At 41.6% G+C, this 12373-nt stretch overlaps 1 protein-coding gene across 2 annotated transcripts in view; it reads left to right on the plus strand.

Moving 5' to 3' along the window:
- Positions 1 to 2566: 2566 nt before the first annotated feature.
- LRRC58 (leucine rich repeat containing 58) overlaps positions 2567 to 12373 on the plus strand; it is a 42882-nt gene continuing 33075 nt past the window's right edge. The window contains exon 1 of one of the 2 annotated variants that reach the window (XM_058731273.1): positions 2567 to 3189. In XM_058731273.1, the coding sequence (XP_058587256.1) occupies positions 2690 to 3189 (500 nt within the window). In that variant the 5' untranslated portion in view covers positions 2567 to 2689. The remainder of the gene's footprint in view (positions 3190 to 12373) is intronic. The other variant, XM_058731272.1, reaches the window with a different exon arrangement.

Consider the following 12373-nt stretch of genomic DNA (forward strand, 5'->3'; position numbering starts at 1 on the left):
ATTTAGCCTTATAATGACCCTATGAAACAGACAATGTTCTTCATAATTAGATGAAATTAAAGCTTAAAGGTATTAAGTAACAAAATCAGGATTAAATGAAAGAAATCTGATTTCCAGAGGGGGGAGATCTGAAACCTATATCTCATAATAGCCAAAGCCCATGCTTTAACTGCATCAGTATGTTGCCTCCCAGCTAGTATGGTTTACGGAAGGATCCTCCATTCAGCTGATTTCCTGGCTTTTCTGCAGTTATTTGGGCAATAGGGCCATCTTAATCAGGTATGCCAAAACCTACTCATGCTTTATTTCATTTACTATTTTTTTTAATGTTTTAATTTATTTTTGAGACACAGAGAGACAGAGCATGAGCAGGGGAGGGGCAGAGAGAGAGAGAGAAAGAGAGAGAGGGAGAGAGACAGAATCCAAAGCAGGCTCCAGGCTCTGAGCTGTCAGCACAGAGCCCAACACGGGGCTCAAACTCTGGACTGTGAGATTCTGACCTGAGCCGAAGTTGGACGCTCAACCGACTGAGCCACCCAGGTGCCCCAATTTTATTCACTATTTATTAGGCACATACTATGTCTCAGTGTGGGGTAAACAGAGTTCCTGCCCTCAGGAAACCTAGAAAGAGTGGCCAAAGAAGGAAATGCCCTTCATTTGGTTTCCCTTCTTTTTTTCAATAAAAATCCTAATCAGGAGACCTATCCTGAAATATACTCAATTTTACCCAAGAGTAGCCTGATGGTTAAGTTTTAATAAGTGGACAAATATGCCATGTACTCTCGCAATTCCTTGAAATCCATATCCCTTTCCCTAGATAATGCATTGTGCTGTGCTGTCTCCTTTTCCCTTCACACTCTCCAGTGCCCCCACTGCGTCTCTGGCATCTCCTTCAGCTAGCCACAAGACACAGCCCATCACTGTGAATGAGAACAAGCCACCAATGCTCCTTTACCTTCCACGGGGTTTTTAGAACTCTCCAGGCTGCCTGGATAGTTTTAAGGCCCACTATACTGTTGGGGGATGCTGCTTAGACTTATCTGGCCTCAAGGAAAAGAAATACAACCATGGTTGTTGAGATAGGGCTCATTATGAGCAAGAAGGGGATTCTCACATGAAACATTTCTTCAAAACTTTCTGTCAGGCAGCTTCGTTCTCTATTATTGAGGCTATCTCCATCTTTCCCCCTTTATTTTATTGATTTGTAACCTTAACTATTTCTGAATCACATTCAAATAGTTTTTTTCTCATTTTATATGACATTCCTGTCACTTAATTTTTATCACAGACATATAAACATTTTTAGAAGCATAAAACTGTATTAAGTAATTGCAATTTCCACATATAAGGGCCCTGCCAGTATGTGATCTTGATCCAAAGCAAGGTCTAATTTTTTAAGAGGACCCTTTAGAAACAGGTTTCAAAAGCAGGGACACTATAGGTTTTAAAAACATTCGATCTCTGGTTTAAACTGTCCAAGTATATCCTCCCACTATAACTCAACCAGAAATTAAAATTTGGCAGCCAGTAAGAGGCATAAAGTTTCTCACACAAATAAGTGTCAAGAAAAAAGTTACTTTATTCCTTTAGGAGGAAAGCAAATTAATGTCATTGATTATATACTAATTTTATACAATTAGTAAAAAAAAAATGCTTGATATTTTTCTCATTTCTACTCATGACTTTTCAAAATCATAAAAAGTAATTTCAGAGGAGACTGAGTTTAGGGCAAATATGTTAATTATAAGTACTAAATTAAAGCCAGCGTCAGGATTTTGCCAGTTAATTGCAGTTTTAACCTGCAGTAAAGTCTCAATGCTTGGTTCTTAAACTAATCAGTTAATTTTAGCTATCCGAAATTAACAAACCCCCTTGGCTCCCAGATTCATTTCTAGCCACTACAACTTAAAAACCACGGAAAAGCTTCTGTAGCTAAAAAATAGAAACACCATTACTTGATATACCTTATTTTTATCATGCTTAAAAAAGAAATGAATCCTGTAGGGTAAACAGAGCAAGTATTATCAATACTTTATGGATGGAGAAACGGAAATGAAATCCCTTGTCCAAGGACACATAAATTATTTAATAAGAGAACCGGAGGAAGGATCCAGGGGTTCTGATTTTCTAGTCCAGCTGTCTTTGCATTTTGAAGTCAGCTTGGTTAATCCCCGGCCTCTAAATTCCTGGGATTGCTGTACTGAAGATGACTCATCACTAAATTCCTGTGTTCTCACTGAATCCTGCAGCGTAGAGGGCCCACTCCTAACCTGGGAACCAAGGGGGCGGTGCACCATGACGCGCGAACCCTCGAGGCCAGAAAAGCAAACAGTCCTAGGTCTGTTTACCGAGGCAGTCCCTCACTCTGGGGACAGGTCATTGGGACCTCAGGGACTATAAACCCTCCGAGGTTCAAGGCTCTACCTGGCAGCCACCCGGCCCCTGCCCCCACGCCCGCGCCCTATCTCCGCGCTGCGCGCCGCGTGAAAAGCAGCCCAGCCCCCGAACGGCGCGCGCACCCCGCCGCCTAGCGTCGCGTGACCCGGCGGGGGCGCGCGGGGTTAGCGCCAGCTCGCGCCACTTCCGACGCAGCCCTCGGTTCAGGTTCCGGGGCGCGGCGGAGCTCCCGGCCTGTGGGTCGCGCGCGGCGCCCTTCGGTTCCGGGGCCACGCGCCCCGTGGCGGCCGCGATGGAGGAGGCCGGAGCGGCGGTGGTCGCCGCGGGGGAGGCTGAACTGAACATGTCCCGCCTCAACGTGTCCCCCGAGATGCTGGAGTTGGAGCTGGAGGCGCGGGGCGAGGAGCGGCGCGGCGCCAGGGAGGCGCTGCTCCGGCTGCTGCTGCCTCATAACCGTCTGGTGTCGCTGCCGCGGGCGCTGGGCAGCGGCTTTCCACACCTCCAGCTGTTGGACGTGAGCGGCAACGCGTTGACCGCGCTCGGGCCTGAGCTGCTGGCGCTGAGCAGCCTGCGCACGCTGCTGGCCAAAAACAACCGGCTCGGAGGGCCCGGCGCGCTGCCCAAGGGCCTGGCCCAGTCGCCGCTCTGCCGCAGCCTCCAGATGCTCAACCTCAGCGGGAACTGCTTCCAGGAGGTGCCCGCCTCGTTGCTGGAGCTGCGCGCGCTGCAGACCCTCAGCCTGGGCGGCAACCAACTGCAGAACATCCCGGCCGAGATCGAGAACTTGCAGAGGTGAGCTGGGCCGTGCCCCCAAGAGTCGGGGAGCCTGGGGCGTTGTCCTGGAGCCCCGGAGCGCTAGGCCTGGTCTTGGCGTCGTACAGTTGTCACGTAACCCGTCTTCTTCCAGGCCCGCTCCTTAATTCTTTGGCAGTGAGCACTGCCCGGCCATCTCAGCGAGTTTGTACGTGAATAAATAAGATCGTTGTGTGTGACAGCGTTTGGAATTGTGTTTGCCCCAAGCTGATTTTGAAAGCAGTTTTTCGTTTTTCTTTTTTCTTGGTTCCGGGGGAGTGATCCGAACTGAGTAGGTACACAAATGTAAATCTGAGGTTGTCATTTCCTTGCTTTGTCTGGTGTTTTTCCATACTTATAGATCAAAGTTTATGCCGTTTAGCATGACAAACAAGATACTCTGACCAAACCCTTGCTTTCCACTGCTCTGTATCGTTTCTCTGTAGCAACACTAGCACTCCTATCCTTTCTCTACTTTCCTTTCTCTGTCGCAATACTAGCACTACTACCTGTGAAAATAAGTGAGCCGTGCAGTTTACCAGCACCTTATGGACACTTACTAAATATGTGTTGAATGGATGCAGTGCCTCTGTACATGTGCAGTTCCCTTTGCCTGGAATGTTGCCTGCACCTGCCAAGCTCCTATTCATCCTTCAGAACCTATCTCCAGGGTTATCTATTTTTTCCTCTACTGCTTCCTGAACAACAATTAGTTATTGACTAAACTGTCCTTTTGTACCTCATTCATCCTGCCGTTGCATTTACCTTATTGATTGTAATTCTTTGTTCACAGGTCCGCCTCATGCACTACATTATTCAGTAAATAAATGTTGAATTAAATGGAAGGAGGAAGCAGAGGAAATAGGATAGCAAAAGTCTCCTAAAAGTGCTCTGCAAGGGTGTGAGAAAAAGAGCAAAAGGAAGTGTATTGTCCAAAGTGGAAAAAAAAGTATCCATCATCTGTAGAATATTTTCACATCTTGTTTTGAGTTTTCTAAGATAACAGAATATTAGAGCTAGAAAGAGTTAAATAGTGAAAAGAACATTAGCCTGAGAATAAGAACTCTTGGTGTCCCAGCCTTAGGCAGGTCACTTAACATATCCTGACCACAGCTTCTGAATCTGCAAAATAAGGCATTTGGACAAGATGTCCCTTCTTGACTCATCAACAGATATTTATGAAGTACTTGCCATGTATTAGGCACTGTCCTAGGTACTGGGGATACAAAGGTGGACATGATCCTATTCTCATGGAGCTAACACACTAACAGGAGACATTAAACAACTAACGTGTAAACCTCATTATTTAATTACAGTTGTTATAAGTTCTATGAAGACAAATGGAGTGTGTTGAAATAACAGAGGGACATGACTTAGTTTGGTTCTTGAGGAAGTAATCTGAATTGAGCTTTTGAAGGAAGAATAAGAATTAACTAGGAGAGGGTGGGGTGGGATCAGTCCAGGTAAAAGGAACAGTGCATGTAAAAGCCTGAAGGCAAGAGGGACTGAAGGCCAACATTTTGAAAGGAGGACGTTGTCCTAGAGCACAGTGAGAAAGTGGCCAAAAGGGAAAGTGGCAAATGTGAACTTGGACCATTCCCAGGCCATGTTGGATCTTCAGGCCATGGTAAAGTTTGGATTTTATTCTAAGTACCCAGTAGAGAGGTTTTTTGCTTTTGGTTTGTTTGTTTTTTAGTTTATTTATTTATTTTGAGAGACAGCAAATGCAAGCAGGGGAGGAGCAGAGAGAGAGAGGGAGAGACAGAATAGAGAATCCCAAGCAGGCTCTATGCTGTCAGTGCAGAGCCCAATATAGGGCTCATTCCCACATCCCTGAGATCATGACCTGAGCCGAAATCAAGAGTCGGATGCCCAACTGACTGAGCCACTCAGGTGCCCCCACATGAGAGAGTTTTAAGCACATCTGTCTTGATGCTGCACAGCAATGGAGTGGGGAGAGGGTGGATAAGATAAGAGACTTTGAGGGCTGGTTAGAAGGAGGTCATTCTAGGAGAATGAGAGATGATGATAGCTTACATGTTGATGATGCTAGGAGAGCTAGTACGAAGTAGAAGTGTTGGAAAGAGATTTATACATAAAATTGACAGTTCTTGGTTTCCTCATAATTTTGAAGTTCCATAATTCCAACCATCTCACTTAAGTCTTCTTGATATACTAAAAAACCAATTATTACTTCTATCACATTGGGGGAAAGGTAGGCAAAAATCATATTTATTGAGTACTTATAATGCTGTAGGCTCTGTAGTAGGGGCTCTAAATATGCTTTTTAATTCTCACAATACCTCTATGAGATGAGAGGAAGAAACTGAGGCTCTGAGAGGTTAAGTTATAAGAACCCAAAACTAATGAGTGGTGGAATTGGATTTGATCTGAGGGATCTCTGACTCCAACCCCAAGAATTTTCCACAGTGACAGAGTAGGGCTAACACCTAATCCTTCTGACTTCTATTGCATATGTAATCAGGAGGATTGGTCAAAACTGTTTGCCTGGTTGACCTGGTTTTCTGGGCTAATAAACTGTGCTTTATGGTCATTGTACCTTTGGCTCAGTTGTGTGTAGGATCTTTTTTGTCTGTGTTATCATTTTTCAGTTGTATGCTCTAATTTCTCTTTACTAATCAGAATCAGTAAAGGTTTAGGCCATGCTCCAAATTTAAATTCTAGTTGAGTGTAGGCTAAAAGGGTCATGTAGAAATACAGTCTTAGAAGTAGAAACAACCTGGGCAATGTCCTGATTCACCCCTTTTTATTATTTTTTTTTTTAATTTTTTAATTTTTTTTAATGTTTTTATTTATTTTTGAGAGAGATCAATCAGGGTAGGGGCAGAGAGAGAGAAGGGGACACAGAATCTGAAGCAGGATCCAGGCTTCGAGCTGTCAGCACAGAGTCTGACACTGGGCTCGAACCCACAAACCATGGGATCGTGACCTGACCCGAAGTCGGATGCCCAACTGACTGAGCCACCCAGGCACCTGTTTATTTTTATTTTTTAAAGTTTATTTATTTATTTTGAGAGAGAGAGAGAGAGAGAGAGCACAAGTAGGGGAGGGCAGAGAGAGAGAGAAAGAGATCACAAGCAGGCTCCATGCTGCCAGTGCAGAGCCCCATCCAGGGCTTGAACCCATGAAACCACGATATCATTACCTGAGCCGAAACCAAGAGTCAGACACTCAACCAACTGAGCCACCCAGGCACCCTACCCCTTTTTATTTGATCAGATGAGGACAATGAGATTTAGTATCAGTCACTTAGTTGAAACCAGCTAGTGACAATGAGATTTATGTGGTTCATGTATTTTAAAATAAAGCCCGTCGTGAGTGATAGTATTTGAAAATGATGCAGTATGAGGATGCCACCTCAAGAAAACTACTTTCTTTATCCACAAATGTATGGTTCTTACTTTCTTTTTTTTTAATTTTTTTTTTAACGTTTATTTTATTTTATTTTTTTTTTTGAGACAGAGAGAGACAGCATGAACGGGAGAGGGTCAGAGAGAGAGGGAGACACAGAATCTGAAACGGGCTCCAGGCTCTGAGCAGTCAGCACAGAGCCCGATGCGGGGCTCGAACTCACACACCGCGAGATCGTGACCTGAGCCAAAGTCAGATGCTTAACCAACTGAGCCACCCAGGGGCCCCAACTTTTTTTTTTAATTTTTAAAAAATGTGTATTTTTGAGAGAGAGAGAGAGAGAGAGACAGCGTGAGTGGGGGGAGGGATGGAGAGAGGGGGGAGACACAGAATCCAAAGCAACCTCCAGGCCCTGAGCTGTCAGCTCAGAGCCCGACATGGGGCTCAAACTCAAGAGCCATGAGATCGTGACCTGAGCTGAAGTTGGATGCTTAACCAACTGAGCCATCCAGGTGCCCCTGGTTCTTAATCTGTCTGTGTTTCTCTTCCGGTTTTCTGCCTTTTTGTTCAAAACTGTCTCACTATAATTCCATCTCCCTGTAACCAACCATAATGTAGAACTAATTTATATTTTTGTTATTTTTTTTTCTTTTTAACATTTGTTCATTTTTGAGAGACAGAGAGACACACAGCATGAGTGGGGGGAGGGGCAGAGAGAGAGAGGGAGACACAGAATCCAAAGCAGGCTCCAGGTCTGATCTGTCAGCACAGAGCCCGACACGGGGCTTCAATTCATGAACTGAAAAGCTGAAAGCTGAATGGGGAAAATATGCAGCCAAGAATACTTTATCCAGCAAGGCAGTCATTCAGAATAGAAGGAGAGATAAAGATTTTCCCACACAAACAAAAACAAAAGGAGTTTGTGACCACTAAACCAGCCCTGCAAGAAATATTAAAGGGAACTCTTTGAGTGGGAAAGAAAGACCAAAAGCAACAAAGACTAGAAAGGAACAGAGACCATCTCCAAAACACCAACTCTATAGGTAACACAATGGCACTAAATTCATATCTTTCAACAATCATTATGAATGTAAATGGACTAAATTCTCCAATCAAAAGACACAGGGTATCAGAATAGATTAAATCCACAAGACTGATCTACATATTGCCTACAAAAGATTCATTTTAGACATAAAGACACCTCCAGATTGAAAGTGAGGGGATGGAGAACCATCTATCCTGCTAATGGACATGAAAAGGAAGCCGGAGTAGCCATACTTAGATGAACTAGATTTTAGAACAAAGACTGTAACAAGATAGGAAGAAGGGCATTATATCATAATTAAAAGGTCTATCCAACAAGAAGATCAAACAATTGTAAATATGCCCCCAAATTGAAAACACCCAAATACATAAATCAGTTACTAACAACCATAAAGAAACTCACTGATAGTAATACAATAATAGGAGACTTTAACACAACACTTACAGGAATGGACAGATCATCTAAGCAGAAAATTGATAAGGAAACAATAGTTTTGAATTACATACTGGACCAGATGGCCTTAACAGGTATATTCAGGACATTCCATCCTAAAGCAGCAGAATGCACGTTCTTTTCAAGTGCACACAAAATTTTCTACAGAATAGCTCCATACTGAGTCACAAATCATGCCTCAACAAATACAAAAAGATCGAGATCATACCACACATATTTTTAGACCACAACACCATGAAACTTGAAGTCAGCCATAAGGAAAAATTTGGAAAGACCACAAATACATGGAGGTTAAAAAAACATCCTATTAAAGAATTGGGCTAACCTATTTCCTGGGCTAACTAGGAAATTAAAGAAGAAATTAAAAAGTATATGGAGGCAAATGAAAATGAAAACACAGTAGTCCAAAATGTTTGGGATGCAGTGATGGTGGTCCTAAGAGGGAAGTATATTGCAATTCAGGCTTATCTCAAGAAGCAAGAAAGGTCTCAAATATACAACCTAACCGTACACCTAATGGAGCTCCAAAAGGAAAAGCAAATAAAGCCTAAAGGCAACAGAAGAAGGGAAATAATAAATACTAGAATAGAAATAAATGATACGAAACAAACAAAAATTTAAAAAATGGGTGCCTGGGTGACTCAGTTGGTTGAGCATCCAGCTCTTGATCTCAGTTCAGGTCTTGATCTCAGGGTCCTGAGTTTGAGCCCCACATGGGGCTCCACACTGGGCATGGAGCCTACTTTAAAAAATAATAATAATGATAGAAGAAACCAAAAAACCCAGTAGAACAGATTACCAAAACTAAGTGCTGGTTCTTTGAAAGAATTAATAAAATTGATAAACCCCTAGCCAGACTTATCAAATAGAAAAGAGAAAGGACCCAAATAAATAAAGTCACAAGTGAAAGGTGAGAGATCACAACCAACAACTCAGAAATACAGACAATTGTGAGAGAATATTATGAAAAATTATTTGCCAACAAACTGGATAATCTGGAAGAAATGGATAAATTCCAAGAAACGTGCAAACTACCAAAACTGAAACAGGAAGAAATAGAAAATATGAATAGACCCATAACCAACAAAGAAATTAAAACAGTAATCAAAAATCTCCCAACAAACATGAGTCAAGGGCCAAATGGCTTCCCAGGAGAATTCTACTAGACATTGAAAGAAGAGTTAATACTTACTCTTCTCAAACTGTTCCAAAAAAATAGAAATGGAAGGAAAACTTCCAGACTCATTCTACGAGGCCAGCATTACCTTGATTCCAAAACAAGCAAAGACCCTACTAAAAAGGGGAATTACAAGCCAGTATCCCTGATGAACATGGATGCAAAAATTTTCAACAAGATACTGGCAAATCGAATCCAACAGTACATTAAAATACTTATTCACCACAATCAAGTGGGATTTATTTCTGGGCTGCTGGGGTGGTTCAGTGTTCTCAAATCAATCAGTGATACACCACATTTATAAAAGAAAGAGTAAGAACCATATGATCCTCTTGATAGATGCAGAAAAAGCATTTGACAAAATACAGCATCCATTCTTGATAAAAACCCTCAACTGGTAGGGTTTGATGGAACATACCTCAAGATCATAAAGGCCACATGCGAAAAACCCACAGCTAATATCATCCTCAGTGGGGAAAAACTGAGAGCCTTTCAGCTATGGTCAGGAACAAGGCAAGGATGTCCACTATTTAACATAGTACTGAAAATTTTAGTCTCAGCAATCAGACAACAAAAAGAAATAAAAGGCATCCAAATCAGTAAGGAAGAAGTCAAACTTCCACTATTTGTAGACGACATGATATGCTGTGTAGAAAACCTTAAAGACACCAAAAAATTGCTAGAACTAATATATGAATTCAGGAAAGTTGTAGGATATAAAATCAACATACAGAAATGTGTTGCATTTCTATACACCAATAATGAAGCAACAGAAAAAGATCAAGGAATTGATCTCATTTGCAGTTTAACCAAAAACCATGAGATACCTAGGAATAAACCTAACCAAAGAGGTAAAATATCTTTTCTGGAAACTATAGAACACTTACGAAAAAAATTGAAGAAAACACAAGGAAATAGAAAAGCATTCCATGCTCATGGGTTGAAAGAACAAGCATTGTTAAAATGTCTATACTACCCACAGCAATCTACATATTTAAGGCAATCCCCATCAAAATCCCCACCTGCATTTTTCACAGAGCTAGAACAATCCTAAAGTTTGTATGGAACCACAAAAGACCCTGAATAGCCAAAGCAATACTGAAAAAGAAAAACAAAAATGAAGGCATCCTGATTTCAGATTCCAGGCTAAATTATAAAACTATTGTCATTAAGGCAGTATGGTACTGGCACAAAAACAGGTACATAGATCAATGGAACAGATAGAAAACCCAGAAATGGGCCCACAACTATATGGTCAACTAATCTTCGACGAAGCAGGAAAGAATATCCAGTGGAAAAAAGTCTCTTTAACAAATGCTGTTGGGAAAACTGGACAGCGACATGCAGAAAAATGAAACTGGACTACTTTCTCACACTGTACACAAAACTAAATTCAAAATGGATGAAAGACCTAAATGTGAGCCAGGAAACCATAAAAATCCTAGAGGAGAACGCAGGCAGCAACCTCTCTGACATCAGTCATAGCAACTTCTTGCTAGACCTGTCTCTGGACGTGATTGAAACACAACAAATGAACAAAAGATATTGAGATATACTGTGGTATTAGAAAACACAAGTCTAAATATATCAACAATCAAGTTGTGTATGTTTGTAAAGAGTTCACTTGAGGGGCGCCTGGGTGGCTCAGTCGGTTAAGCGGCCGACTTCGGCTCAGGTCATGATCTCGCGGCCCGTGAGTTCGAGCCCCGCGTCAGGCTCTGTGCTGACCGCTCAGAGCCTGGAGCCTGTTTCAGATTCTGTGTCTCCCTCTCTCTCTGACCCTCCCCCGTTCATGCTCTGTCTCTCTCTGTCTCAAAAATAAATAAACGTTAAAAAAAAAAAAATTAAAAAAAAAAAAAGAGTTCACTTGAAATAACCCAATGAGTTAAAAGTAACAAGATAGAAAAAGATGTATCAAGTAAATCTCTACCATTTTGCATCTGTGCTACTGCATTAGGCTCCAGACTGTTCATCCTGCTTCCTCTCCTCCCATCATACTCCCCTCTCCCCACCACTTACCATGCTACTTTTCACACAGTAGCCAAGTGGTCTTTCTAAAGTGTAAGTTAAGTTAGACAATTAGCCTTTGTTCAAAACCCTTCCTACATAGGATAAAATCCTTACTAAGGCCCAAAGGTCCCTCTGATCTGGCCTTCCCAGGCTATCTGTCTGACCTCTGACCACCACTCTCCCACTTCTACTACACTGATGTACCCACACTGGCAACACACCAAGCATTTTTCAGCCTCAGGGATTTGTACTCATTTATTCTATTCAGATCTCCATTCACATGTCATCTAACAGAAACTTTCCTGAGCACCCTGTCTAGAATTTCACTTTAATCACCATCTGATTACCTCCCTTTTTCTTTATAACACTTAAACATATCTGTCATAATCTATATGTGTTCTCTGATTTATTTTCTATCACTAGATTGTAAGGTCAAGAACTTGGTCTTATTTGTACCATATTCCTTGGAATAGTGCCTGGCACATGGTAGGTGCCCAGTTCATATGTGTTAACTAGGTACTTTATATTATATATTACTCTATTTTGAAGAAGAAGAAATGGAGGCATAACGAGAATAAGTAATTGGTCTAACTTCTTATTCTGGTGAATGGTGGATTAAGTGAAATAAATACTAACAAATAAAAGAAGACAGTATTGATAATGAAAAGAAATAAATTTTAAGGCAAAATGGATTAAAAGGGAAAAAGAGAAATGCTTCATGTGAGTTAAGGAACAGTTTAACAAGGATTTATCTGTATTATAGCTCCTGTATTTTCAGAGGGAAAGAACAAAACTTGGTAATTATAAAGGGAAGAAGGAAAACTATGGTTCTGGTAGAAGACTAAGCAGCAGAACAAGAAGGCCAAATAATGAGATAACTGTAAAAATTTGAATTGCAGTTAATAAGCTCAATCCTAGTAGCTACACATTCATTGTACATGTGTAAAATATGAAAAAAAATAGACCATGCTCTAGGCCACAGAGAAACAAGGTTATGCAGAACATATATTTAACAACAAAGCTCCCAACAAATTAATAAGAGAAAGCCATATAACCTATGGTAAAAATGGGTAAAGGATATGAACAGGCAGTTCTCTAAAGATACACAAATGGCCAAAACATACAAA

This window comes from Neofelis nebulosa, chromosome 5, assembly GCF_028018385.1.
Source record: "Neofelis nebulosa isolate mNeoNeb1 chromosome 5, mNeoNeb1.pri, whole genome shotgun sequence".
NCBI lineage: Eukaryota > Metazoa > Chordata > Mammalia > Carnivora > Felidae > Neofelis > Neofelis nebulosa.